The sequence below is a fragment of the Phodopus roborovskii genome, unplaced genomic scaffold (genome assembly GCF_943737965.1).
Source record: "Phodopus roborovskii unplaced genomic scaffold, PHOROB, whole genome shotgun sequence".
Taxonomy (NCBI): domain Eukaryota; kingdom Metazoa; phylum Chordata; class Mammalia; order Rodentia; family Cricetidae; genus Phodopus; species Phodopus roborovskii.
In genome coordinates this window covers 56820907-56835105 of record NW_026126407.1, presented here as the reverse complement: position 1 = coordinate 56835105, position 14199 = coordinate 56820907, and the positions used below count along the sequence as shown (strand labels likewise).

Here is a 14199-nt window from a genome sequence, read left to right as displayed (position 1 = left end):
TTTTTTTTTTTTTTTAAAGAAAGGAGACTTAATTTCCAATGCCACATGCCTATCCTCTTGCCAAGCAGACTCCACCCCTTAGCTTGCCTGGCTCCTCCCATAGTTCCCTGCTTGCTGCTTGTTTTCCATACTTCTCAGCTGGAAACTCCAGAGGCAAGTGAGACACTTCTCCCATTCTTTGGGGTTTCTTTTTGAAAGTTTCTCAGCAGCCCTCTTCAGCTGCTCACTCCATACAGTGACCTGGCCACAGCCTCATCTTTCTTTCCTCTAACTCAGTGCCATCCAGCCTGGTCTGAACTGTTGCTCGACAATACCCAATTTGGTTACACTAACATTTTGAAGTAACATAAATGTGGGTTGTATTGTTTGGGATATTTGTTATTGCTATTGTTATTATTATTAAATAGTGAGATATGGTCTCACTATTTAACCTTGGCTGGCCTGGAACTTGCTGTATAGACCAGACTGACCTAGAACTCTATCTGCCTGCCTCTGCCACCCATGAACTTGCATTAAAGGCATGCGCCACCACACCAGGGCCTTTGTTTGTTTGAGAAAGGGTCTCACTATATCTTTCAGCCTCCTAAGTGCTAGGGTAACAGGTGTGTGTCACTATGTCTGCCTCAAATATACTTATTTTAAAAGAATGCTACTGGGGTGGTAGAGATGACTCATCAGGTAAAGGGGATGACTCAGCAGGCTAAGGGGATCCCCAGGATCCACACACTGGAAGGAAAGAATTGACTCCCACAGGATGTCCTCTGACCTGCCCAGGCCTGCCATGGTACTGGCCCCCAAACATACACAATCAAATAAATGAATAAATGTAAAATAAATAAATGAGAGAAATCCAGCTGGGTGTGGTAGCTCATAGCTACAATCCCAGCACTGCGAGGGTTGAGGTAAGTGATGACAGATTTGGGGATAGAATGAGACTAAAACATAAAAGAATGAGTTTTTTTTTTGTTGTTGTTGTTTTAATCAAAAGCAAGTAACCAAACAGATCCTTTGACATCAATATTTAAAGCTATCAATGTTATAAATAGTCCATAGGCTGCTGGGCATTGTGGTGTACACTTCACTTGGAATCTCAGCACTTTAGGGAGGCAGAGGCAGGAGGTTGCCAGCTTAGGGTACAGAGTGAGGACCTTATAACCAAGCCCTCAAAATTATAGCCCAAACAACTACACACACACACACACACACACACACACACACACACACACACCACCCAACAACAACAACAACAAAAACAAAAAACAAAAAAATAAGACATAGTTCAAGGGCAGAGGCAAGCTGAGTACCCACCAACACTGCCTATGAACACAACACATGGCCTGTGTGTTAGAATATTCTTTTGTCATTGTTTTCTGAACCAGAGTGCATTGTGGGAAAACCCTGAAGATGTGGTGACAAAGGAAGGCAGACACTGAAGTATTGCACTTACACCAGTTGAAAACGGTCAGGCTCTGAAGACCAGATGGCAGAATGGAGGTTACTAGGGACCAGGAGAGAGAAGGTGGAGTTACTGCTCCATTACTCCATTACATTGGGAGTGGAGTGGAAAAGTTCCAGAGACAGAGCTGGTGGTTCTAGAACACTATGAACATGTTCAGTAGTAAAGTTATGTTGCCTATTTTCACCATGCTTTTACAAAAATACTTTCTACCACTGTCTTGAACATCCAGGAAATGATGCCACCCACCACCAATACAAAACAGTGCTATTGAAATAGCACCATCTTTAAAATAGCCTCACAATCCTGGAATCCCCAGGTCTCAGGGGACCTGGGACGAGAGATTGGCATGTTTGAATCTAGCTGGGCTACCATCTAGACCTTGTCTCAAAAGAGGGGAGAGAGACCTAGTGAGATGGCTCAGTGGGTAAAGGTACCTGTAGCCAAGCCTGACAACTCGAATTCAATCCCCTGGACCTACATGGTGGAAGGGGAGAACCAACTCCACACATGCATGTTGGCACATGTGCTGACCCCCTTCCACACCATAACTAGACAAGTCAATAAATGAAATGAAATTACACTTTTAAGAGGAGGAAGAGAAAGAGAAGAAGGGGGAAGCAATGAGAAAGAGCAGAGAATGAGGAAGTGGATGGAGGGGCGGTTATTACTCTTGTTAAGACACTGACAGTGAAGCTCAGAATCTGTCTTGAATCAGAGTAGAAGTTGGACTGTCCCCTCATGAGGAGCTTCCTCAGCCACCGCTTCTTCCCAAGGCACCTCAGGTGTGCACTCCAACTCTGGAAGCCGCTGGCTCCTGACATATGCTGGTGGGTTTCCAAATGCTCCTGCATGAGTCACACAGTTCTCCAGGAATCTCTCATGTTTTGCCCATTTTGCAGAGAAGTGATGGAGAGGGGAAGCTGCTTGTCAGCCATGATGACTGAAGGCCAGCCTGAAAGTCAAATCTAGAGGCTTTCCACTCCCTCCTCTGATTTCCTGAGACTGCCACAGGGCCTTGGCACAGAATCCTTCAGTTAATTTCCAGAATGTATGCCAAATAAAATCTCTGCCGTCATCAGGGGGCTTTTGCTCTGCTAACTACCAGGCCTGTCTTTGACAGCCTGCTCAAAACCCACTAGCATTCATGGAAATTCACATCTGCTACTCAGGCAGACAGGGTTCTCAGGAGATCTGGGTTCAAACCCTGATTTTTTCAACAGTTTGCTATATGGCCTTTGGCAAAATAAAATCAAACATAAACATATTAATTAATAAATGTGATCTTATATACCGTTATAGGTTATGTGTATAAGTACACATAAATTATTATATATTGTTTGATTATTAATCTAAAGTAAATTAATATGTGTGAATATATTAACATTTAAAAATAACAACAGATCATTTCCAAGACTCAGTTTCCCCAGATCACATTAGTGCCTCTCCTTGAAAGTAGATAGAATCATCGTGCAGAAGTTCCCAGAGCATGCACCCAGGGAACACAGGTAGGACCAAAGCAGGGCCTGGCACTCCAGGGCCCACCTGAGACCTTAGGGGAGAGACCTGGTACTGGAGACCCAGGCCTGGGGCAGAGCTACGGACCTTGACTGGTACTGTGGATCATGTGGTCAAGGGACCTGTTATCAACAGCCTCTCAGAAGAGTTCCCAAGTGTGGGCTACTGGGACTGCAACTCAGGCATCTCTGAGGGCTTCTCCACACTCTTATTCCCAACCTCCAGGAAAGCAGGGTTTGCAGTCGTCGGAAGGGGACGCCCTTTGGCTACAGCAGGGTACCAAAGGAGGAAAGCCCAGTTTCTTTAATTTGCCCGAGAAATCGTATTTATTTGTTTGGAAGCACAGATTAATACGACTTTTCTCGGAAGTGAGGAATTGGTGTGGAAAGGATGAGGGCTGCCAGCCCTATGGGAGCCTAGGTGTGTGAGGCCCGGGGAGGAGAAAGGAGCTGTGGGACTCTGTAGGAGGAGAGTACATTCTTAGGATCTCATACAGCTAGGTGTAGTAGCTGCAGTTCTAACATTTGGGCTCCCCAGGAGAACTCTACCCACCCACTTCTGGCACTCACCTCAATTGCAACTCTCCTTAAAGGATGTGGCCAAGTAAAGCAAGGCCTACACCTTGCCCCATAAAGGTCAAATAGGTGGGGGCCAGACCTCTACACTCTATGTTCAAAAGTCCTCACAAGAAGTGCCCTATACCCAGACTCCAGAGTGATATGTCCCAACAGGCAAATAAAGGTCCAGTGAAGGGCAGCCCCTCATCCAAGGTCCCTGGTCCCTCCCTTGAGCGTCCCTAGGTAGATGTTGAAGAACAAGTGGGGTGCACACCTGCTCCTTCTCCATCTGCATCTCAGAGCGGTAGACGCTCTTGCAAGGTTGCCCCCCCCCATGCCCCGCCTGCCCTCACCTCGAGTTCTGCAGTGCACAGCCTGTGACTCCGGTTCCCAGCTCCCAGGTCCTGCACACAGTCAGTCAGTCCAGAATCTGAGAAGCCTCTTTATCGTCTGTACGCCCATCCAACTCTTTCCAGCCTGGCTGTCTGACCTCGGGCAAATAGTTGCCGGCCTCCTCAGATTCCCAGTCAGACCTTGGAGACACCTACCGCGGGGTGGTTGCGCCAGCTTCTGTGTGCTGCTAGTCCTCTTCCTGCCACCAACTCCTCAGTGGCTCTTTCACCTCCCGTTCTGTGGCGGCTTTTTTTTCCCCCTTTCACTTTCTATTTACATACCTCCAGCTTTGGGCTAAAGGCAACCACCCCCTCCTGTGCGCTCGAGACCCTGTGCTTTTTTAGAAGTTTCCACATGACAATCCGTTTGCTTGAGCTGAGTGTCCCCAGAGGACCCACCCTCCAGGCAAATCTCACTTAGGAGAGAAGGCTTAGGAGGAGAGGGCTCCAGATTTGAGACAGCAGAGCTGAGCTCCAGGGCAGGTGTTTGGCTTGCAGACCACCCACAACCCTGGTGGCTCTCTAGTTCTCTTCAGCTCAGCCCAACCACAAAGATAGATAAGTTGCTTCTTTGGTGGGCATTTAGACCTGCGATTCATTAGTAAAGTTCTCAGACCCTCTGCTTTCCCAGGACATGCGTCCTTGGAGAGGTCACTTCTTCTTCTCATGACTAGATTTCCTCATCTGCAGCTGAGCGACTGGGTCAAGTTGACTCTACCTAAAACACTACCTCCCACCCAGAACCTCAAGCTGCATGGCTCTGGGCTGGGACACTTCCCACCATGATTTAGGCAGTACATTTCAGGGTAGTCTGAGGAAAGTTGCCCCACACCTTTTAACCATGCAATAACAGTAATGTCACACTAGACACCTCTGATGACAGTCAGTTACTACAAAGTACCAAGTACTACGTTGAGCTCTTTGATTCTCACCATTATTACCCCACCACACAGACATTCCTCTGAGCCCACTGTTTGATGGCTGAGGAAAACTGAAACTCAGAGGTTAGCAGTGGTTCAAAGGCACAACATAGATGCAGCAAAAAGTGTAGCTGGGTGGTGAGCTCATGGTGTTGGCTTCAAAGCAAGTGCCACATGATATAATCAATCATCACCACCTATCATGTCCTACTTCTCAAAAACCACTTGAAGGCTGGAGAGCATAAACTCTTCCAGAATCTCCATGCTTACTAGAAACACCCCAAGCTTGATTACAGTTTGTGAGAGCCAAGCTTCCCAGGGATGATGTGGAAGTCTCCTGTAGAGGTACAACTTATTTACCCGGAGACAGATCTGGGCTGGAGATGTAGCTCAGGGGTAGACTTGTTTAGCATGCACAGGATCTAGGTTCAATACTGTTAGGGAAGAAGAGAAGATGAAAGAAGAAGAGGAGGAGGAAGGGAGAGACCAGGTAGCCCCAAACTTTGGTGGGATCGAGAATTGCCAACACAGCCCCTACACGTGTGATCGCAGAGAAAGCCCCTTTGCCAAGCACCTAGACATTCTCAGTGTCTCTCAAGTGGAAAGAAGATTTTCCATTAGGTCCATGCCAGGGGGACACAGACCCCTTTCCTTACCTTACCACCAATTCACAGAAGGGATCCTCAGAACCAGCCAAGTCCTCACCGGGCTTACAAAAGCTCTAATCACACCAATTTTTTTCTAACCTGAATTTTTACTTTGCAGCTCCGGCAGGTAGGACCCAGAAGGGCAAGGAACCAGGCAGCGCATGATGTGGAAGACAGAGATGTTTGGGGTTCAGCTGCACCTCCTGGTACACTAGACTCCTCCAAGAAGGTCCTCGGGTCCCAGTGGAGAAGTAGGTGGTCCCACCACTCACCTGCCCACTCTAGACCAGTCAGGAACCCAGAACCTACCAAGCTCAGCTATCATGCAAAGAAAGCAAGTAAGGGACCAACTGAAATGGCAAAGTAGCCCAAGCAGTTCATATCCTGTAGCTGGGATATGCTCTAATTTGCCCATGCTCCCTTAGCCACCCACAGCTTCTTATGTTACTTTCAGTTCCCCATTGCAAGCCAAATTGGTTGACCACAGAAGGCTGCACATTGACTAGGATACTCTGAAATGATGATTGCTATGGATCTGCACTGGAGCTAGCCACCATCTCTGCCATCTTCTGCAGCGCAGGGCCTGTATCAGATACCCATGCATGGCCTGGAGACAACAAACAGCTGTTAGGGATGTGGGGAGTGCTAGCTTCTGTTTCTGCTCTGTACTGTCACCCTCATGGTCACAGCAAAGTGCTTTGAATTTCTCTGGATGGTCCATCATTTTTATTCCAACATATTGAGTTAAAGCCCAAGTTGCACATGGAGTGTTAATTCTAATAGAGTAGCCTGAAAGCTCACTGGCTCAGGGTGACTTGGTTGTGGTGATAAACAACATTGACTCACACTGGGAGAGTGAGTAGCTTTCCATTGTGCCCATCCTTCAGATGACATCAAGGAGAAAGTTCTGGTCTGGGGTGAATCTGTTTTTAACCCTCTCCAACACAGGGCTTCCCTTTGCCACGGATGGCACCTCCCCATGGTGGTGGGGGGCAGTATCTGGCTTATAGCATTGTTCAATTTTTTTCTTTAAAAATTACTTTCTGGTGCTGGAGTTGGAATTCAGTTGATGAAGTGCTTGCCTAGCATACACGAGGCCCTGGGTTTAACACACTACACAAACTGGATGTGGTGGTGCACACCTGTAATCCCAGAATTGGGGATGTAGAGGCAAGAGAATCAAAACTTCATCACCTTCAATGCTGTAGAGAATTGGAGACCAGCCTGGCTATATAAGACCTTGTCTGAAAGCAAGCAAGCAAGCAAACAAACACAAACAACACTGCTATGAGGGCACTTTCCCCTCCTTGTGGCAGGAAATAAAACTTACTTTGCAAAGAGTTACAAATGTGAATGGTATGGGAAAACATGTCAAGTAGATACTAGTGTGGGTGGTACACAGAAAAGTCGAGGGTTGTACGGATGATTCCGATGATTCCGGAGGCCCAGCCTGGGAGACAAAGGGTGGTGTGACTGTTCCTGGCAGGTGGGTGACCTTAAACCCCTCAATTTCCATTTGAGAGCCTTTGTTTCCCCATGCATAAAATGTGTGCAGTAACCATCTTTGTATGGTGACAGTTTTAAAGCCACCACTACTGCTTGCTAAAGTCCCAAGAAGGAAGTAAACAGACAAATGAGAACTGCTAGGAGTCAACTTGAAACAGCTTCTGTTTGGTGGGGGGAAACGGTTAGCAGTAGAAATCTCACTGTGCCTCACTCCCAGCCTCATGACCTGGTGCCAAGGAGAGGATCTGGTGTCAGATACTCTGCTCTTCCGAGACACATATGAGGTTTCTTCTGTTTTTAAAGGCAGCTAGCTCTGATACCCACCCCACCACACCTGAGTCACATCAGCAAGGTGGGTTTGTGTTGCAGTGGGGCTCTGCCTGAATACACCCAGCTCGTAGCAGCACCACACACCTGTGCTATTACCTGGTTTCTACATCTTCAATGACACCCCCGGATCCCAGGTGTATGTGCCACAATAACTAAGTAGAAGTGTTCCCATACCTGTGCAGATGGTTTCCAAGCAGGACTGTGACAAGGTGCCATATCAGCACCCAGAAGAATAATGCTGGTACCCATCAGAGACCAGTGGAGGTGGGGAAACAAAGGAGGGGCACGGGATAGATGGCACAGACAGCAAAGTTTAGCCTCCCAGGATGAGGTGAATGGAGACAAGGCCTGGGAAGGAAGGGTCAAACCAGCCCTGGGCATTCTTTTCTTTAAACCCCTATGTGGGAGCTAGGAGATGCTCCATTGGCAAAGTGTTTGCTATGCAAACATGAGGACCTAAGCTCAGATCCCAGCACCCAAGTTAAAATCTGGCATGGCACCCTGAACCTGTGATCCCAGAGCAGGAGGGTCACTGGGGCTTGCTGGCTCTAGTCTTGAACAATTAGTGAGCTCTAAGTTTAGTGAGAGACAGTCTCAAAACAAAAGGTAAAGGGTGGTTGAGGAAGATTCCAGCGATGATCTCTTGTGTCTATACACAGGAATATACATGTGCATGTACACTTACCTCCCCAAACATGTACAGATTACAAGTGTGTGTGTGTGTGTGTGTGTGTGTGTGTGTGTGTGTGTGTGTGTATAGAAATTATTGTTTTAGTGATCAAGGCTGGCTTGAGTCCTAAGTGGATAAAGATCGTCCCTTAGCGAACCTACATAAGACCAAACTACACTCCCTTAATATAGGTGACAATGGTACAACTGGGACAATATATGAGGCCACTGGCAGTGGGCCCAAGATCTAACACTAAAGCACAAACTGACTTAGTGGAGCCCATTCTATATGGAGAGACACCTTGCCCAGCCTAGCCACAGGGGTGTGGGGGAGGAGAGGTGTCTTGGTCCTGCCTCAACAAGATGATTGATGGGACAGACTTAGTAGACTTACTAGGAGAGGCCTTACCCTCTCTGTGGAGGAGATGGAAAGTGGGGGAGAGTAAAGGAGCAGGAGGAGAGGAGAGAGGGGGAACTGGAATTGGAATGTAAAAAATTAATTAATAAAAAGAAAGAACATTAAAAAAAGATTTTCCTGTAAGTGCCTTGCCTCATGGTTCTTGGTAAGCACACAATTCCAGTGGGAGCTAAATAGGTGATTGAGGGGGAGGTGATAAAGAGTAAGGGAACAGATAGGATAAAGGTGGCATGTTACTAATTAAGAATGCAGGAAGTTATGTGAGAATGCAGCATCCAGGTAGATGGGAATGTAAATGGGTTCACCCACAGGTAGGAAGGTAGGCAGCTAAGTTGCTATAAAAATATACACAGGTGAGTGAATAGGCAAACAGAAAAACTAGTGAATTTGGTAAGTCAATATGAATTATAAATGGACTCACTGAAAAGTAGATTGGAGAAGGTTAGGGTATGAAGAAAGCATGCTGGAAGAAGACACAAAGTGACCAGGAGGTGACTGGACAAAGGATCCAGATGAGCCAGTCCAGGCAATAGCAACAGAATCAGAAATAGTCCCTGGCTGGGTCAGGTGCCAAGTTCTGAGGCAAGAGGACACAGAGCAGGGAAAATAATCTGGGAAGTGACAACAGGACTTCTCCTTTTGTGGCTCCTGGGAGTGAAAGAACCACAGGCTAAGTGCTGGGAGGCATGCCAGGGGAAAAACTGAGTGTTCCATGAAACCTACCCCCTTCCAGGAAGGAAATAGGTGTGCTGCTGGAAGCAGGGCAAGATCTGGGGAGACACAGCGAAGAGGGAGGACGGAGGAAGCCAATATGGGCAGTCCCGCATCCTAGCTTTCAAATGGGGAAGGAAGCTGGAGGGAATGTCCCTTTCCAATAAATCACACAGCATCCTGGAGGGAGTCTTTATGCTGTGTTTCTGAGGATGGAATCCACATGGGGAAATCCCAGAGGCATCAAGACAGTGTGTAGTAATATCGTACTCAGAACAGAGAATAGTGCAATCAAAAGTAGCCCGAGTCAGGAGCCTGGAAGGGATGTCCTGAAACCAGAGAAAAGAGAACAAAATACTTTCTAGCTCATGGACAAACCTGGGGCTGCCCTCTCCTGTTCACACCAGACACCAGCCTTGATGCCTTGGAGTCAGAAATAGCTGACTGGGACTGGGAATGTTCATGTCTCACATTGGATGCTGTCCCCAAATCCACAGAACAGTGACTCTGAGACTTGTGTAGCCTCCATTTTACAGCTAATTCTTTCTTCATCAGGACCCTTCCTTCCTATTTTGTCCTTTCCTGGCTTGTGCCTATTCTCTCAGGGGCTATGGACTGTGGCTGGCTAACTTCTGTCTGAATGTCTGCTTTCTCACTGAGTCTACTGAGTTCCCTTGGGATGAAACTATGAGCCCCAGACTTACTGGAGCCCTACTGGAGCTGTGTGCACACACACTGTTCTATGTAGATCAGAGCCAGCCTCCCAGGGTCTTCTTCCAGACAGGGTTTTCTTGTATGGTTGTTGTATGATTGTAGTGAAGGCAGGGCAGCACCTCTTATCCGCTCAGAGAATGCTCACCTGTCCTGGTAGATTTCCTGTATCCTTGGGCTGTTCAGAAAAGGGAGCCAAGCAGAAATGGATGGAAGGTGTCCACATTCTTTAGATGAAACGAAGCCCTCCCTAGATCCTAAGCACATGGTTGTTTAACTTTTCTGGGCCTCAACTTATTCATTTGTAAAGAGAGAATAGTGGTAGTGCATGACCCATATATGGTCACCATCAGTCTACCTACCCACCCATTCACACAATAATTCATTTATCCATCCTTCCATCCATCCATCATCCATTCATATGTCTACCCACATCAATCTGTACATCTATGCTTTCATCTGTCTATCCACCTACCCGTCCACCCATCTACTCACATATCTATCCATCTACCTACCCATCAACCTATCTTCCACCCCACCTATTTACCTACCCACCCACCCACCCATCCATCCATAAACCTACTCCACAACCATATATCCATCTATCAACCTACTCACTCATTCAACTACCTTTCAATCCATCCATCCATCCATCCATATGTTCACCCACTCCCTTACCTATCCATTCATTCATCCCCCACTCCTTATATACCCACTCACTGCCACATATTCATCTACCCACATACACATCCATTACCCATCCACCCATCCACCATCCATTCATCAGTCCATATATGAAACCATCCAACATTCAACAAATATATATTGCATGCCTATTGTGTCCTTAGAATGATACCATATTGGGCATTTGAGACATAACATGATTAAAACATTAGCTTGTGCTGTGTGGAGCTTCTTTACAAACACACAAAACACAAAATTAAATTATATGGATGTTTTTTAAAGTCTGGGCAAGGTGTGTGTGTGTGTATGTGCAGGCACAGAGAGGAAACTGGGTGTCCTGCTCTATCACTGTCCACCTCATTCCCCTGACACAGTCTCTCACTGAACTCAGCCAGAAAGCACCACAGATCCTCCTGTCTCTGTCCCCTCAGCACAGGGTTACAGCAGGGAGGGATTTGTATGGCATGGGATGTTCAGGGTAGGCTTTGATGTTAAGTGATATTTGAAGCAAGTTTTAAAGGACATTTCAAGAGGTTGACCAAGAGAATACCTGGAGAGGAATACTCCAGGCAGAGGACAGAACACGCACAGGTCCTGAGGCAGGTGGTAAGCAGGTGTGTCTGGGGGACACTGGGGACATGGGAGGGGCTGCAGTTGACAACAGCAGGGAATGAGGGCCAGAATGTGGCAGGCCTGTGACATGGGGATTTTTTTGAGTGACATGGGGAGCTAGTGCAGTGTCAAAGCAGTGGAGGGCCTAGATCATTCCCAAGTGAGCACAAAACCCAATACCAATGGCTTCCCTTTTGCAACATTCTGTTGAATTCAGCCAGTGTTCTTCATTTCCAAATCTCATGCTTTCCTCCCCTGGTTGGGGGTGGGGGTGGGAGGATGGGGGTCTGGGAGAGGGGGGGTCTCCTCTTCCACATTCTCCATCTCTGCCTGCTGTGTGTGTGTGTGTGTGTGTGTGTGTGTGTGTGTGTGTGTGTGTGTGTAGCCCCAGTCTGGAACAGAGCTGGCCTGGAGGACAGGAAGAGGGAGTAAGGACCATACCCTTCTGTCTCCTAGTCCCTGATGTTCACACCCAGAGTCCACTTCCATTTTCTGAAATCACGTGACATCCAAAACAAAATACTACACCCCCAGGAAGGAAATTAGTTTAAAAAAAAAAAAAACAGGAACCAGTATACTCAGAATACTCAGAAAGAGGGATAGCAGTAGCTGAGGGCAACGTGGAGGGAGGGAGCTGCCCTTGGTGGCAGTCTGAAGAAAGAGGAAGGCTCTCACTTCTTCCCCAGGTGGAAGGCTGCCCCAGTAGGACAATACTGGCCACCTCACTCTGTTGGAAATCCAGAGATCTGATAGGGAGTAAATGTTCCCCCACGGTCTCCATGTTAGGAAGGAGAGAATGAGAGCCTATTCAGGACAGGAAAGATACCACCAACCTGGGAATTTATACACAAGCACAGCCAACCCCAGTGATAGAATGCATATGTCTTAGTAGAAACATGGAAGAGTCCGGCATTGTCTAGTGCTTCATGGTCACCAAAAAAACATTGACCCCCCCCTACTCTGCTCAGATTCAGGATCACAGCTTGTCTGTCTTTTAGACTGGCCTCTGCCACTTCCTACCCTGAGGCATCTAGCTAGCTTCTGCTTTGTGCATTTGATGAGGGATATATGAATTCAAAGGGCTGGGATGGGCGGGATGCCTAGAAAGAGGGTGCGGTTGTTACCTGTGCCCTGCACATTGTAAGGACTCCATCAGTACCAAGTACAGGGTGAGTTGGATACATGATGGGACCAAAAAGGCTGGAATCTGTGACCCTGATGGTGATACTGTAACAGCACACATGCAGGACAGGACAAGCTCTGTCTCAGTGAGCATCTGTTCCTGAGGAGGAAGCCAGGCATGCTGGAGGAATGAAGGATGGGAGCAGAGACAATGGTACTTGTTTCTCTCTGAACTTAAGAGGCAGAAGCGGGCCGGGGTGGAACTCAGTGACAGAGCATCTGCTGCCTGCCACACACAAAGCCCTGGATTCCATCCTCAGTACCAAAGAAAATGAACAAAAGACCACGTTTGGCTGTTAGCAGTACCCTTAAATCCAAGACACCAAGACCCTGGACAGGTGAGCTGGTCTAGGGGGTAGAGGTGCTCATGAACTGAATTCAATCCCTGGGACCCACATGGAAGGAGAGCACCTACTCCCACAAGTTGTCCTTTGACTTCCCTCACAAAGATAAATGATACTCCTCTGTCCTCATGGGCTGGCTTCTGTTTCTCTATATCTCTGTTTCCTACCAGCTTTTTATTCCTTTTCCTTCCAGTTCTCTTTCCTTTCCCCTCTTGGTCCATCAGGGTATCTCTGACTTTCTGTATCTCTATCCCTTTGTCAGTCAGTTATCAGTCAGTCAGCCTCCCCCCCCACACACATACACACACACATACACACACACACACACACACACACACACACCACTGCCCTCTTATCTCCAACTTCTTAGCCCCCCATTTCCAGGACTCTCCTTTTTATCTGTTTTTTTTTTTTTTTTTTTTTTTTTTTTTTTTTTTGACAGGGTCTCATGAAGCCCAGGCTGCTCACACCATACAGCCAAGGATGAGCTTGAATCTCTAATTCTCCCGATTCTGTCTTCCAAGTGCTGAAATTACAAATGTGTACTATTACTTCCCATTTAAGAAGTGTTTGGTGTATGCTGGGCCAGCACTCTACCAACTGAGTTACATTCCCAGACACAGTTTCTCTATTTTTGACCTGAAGTGACTAATTGTATCTCTTTCTGTCTTCCTACTAGATGGTGTGTTTTCTGAAAGCAGGAGTCCCTCTGTCCACCATGGACCTTGGAGCCCAGTGTTGATGAGGCTTAGGCATGGGCCAAGCAGGTGGTTAGCAGTATACTCTGAGGATGCTCTGCTCAATGTAGGAAGCATGCTACATGCCCTCAGCACCCAGCCACCCAGGTTTTCCAGGAGCTTGCCCCGCATCCTGCACATGCATCTCCCTTTCAGAGATGGAAGGATACCTTAGGGCTGACCACATATTATTTCCCTTGACTCAAAAGGATGCCAGCTTACCTCCATGATCCCTGTAGCTGGTGGCCCTCTCTACTGCCAAGGCCTGTAGCTTGCTGCGGACCCAGCTTGAGCAAGCCAAGCCTAAGTCCTCTTTCTCCAGCAGGGTCAAAGAAATCTTGCGGGCCAGAGCCTCAACATCAGGCTCACGGAGCAGGGCACAGTGGTATTCGGGGGAGAGCAGCTCTTCTTCCAGCAGGCCATCTAGGAGGGCCTGAACCTGCCTGGGTTGCTGGCCGGAGAGCAGTGTCTGTACCTGAGCCAGAATGGCCTGGAAGTGGTTCATGGCAGTGCTTCAAGGAAGGCCAGCTGCCTGCAGTCTCTTCTCACCCAGCCTTGCAGCATCCAAAACATGAAGTGAGACCCAGGATGAAGGAACCTCTGCTGTCACTACAGCTTATTCCTTCTTAGGAATATTTCCTCATTCATGTGCAGGCCAGGGTGCTTGGTGAACGAAAATGAGTTCAGAATGATTTGTATAGCGATAAGGGCATTTCTGCTTTTCTTTCAGCTTTTAAAATCTATTTTATCTTTTTTTTTTTTTTTTTTTTAGGTTTTTTGTTTGTTTGTTTGGGGTTTTTTGTTT

At 47.4% G+C, this 14199-nt stretch overlaps 1 protein-coding gene across 7 annotated transcripts in view; it reads right to left on the bottom strand.

Annotated features, from left to right (window-relative positions):
• Positions 1-13956, bottom strand: part of Ciita (class II major histocompatibility complex transactivator) — a 50233-nt gene extending 36277 nt beyond the window's left edge. For 2 of the 7 annotated variants that reach the window (XM_051181406.1, XM_051181407.1), the window contains exon 1: positions 13617-13956. In XM_051181406.1, the coding sequence (XP_051037363.1) occupies positions 13617-13899 (283 nt within the window). In that variant the 5' untranslated portion in view covers positions 13900-13956. The other 5 variants (XM_051181408.1, XM_051181410.1, XM_051181411.1 and 2 more) reach the window with 4 other exon arrangements.
• Positions 13957-14199: the final 243 nt, after the last annotated feature.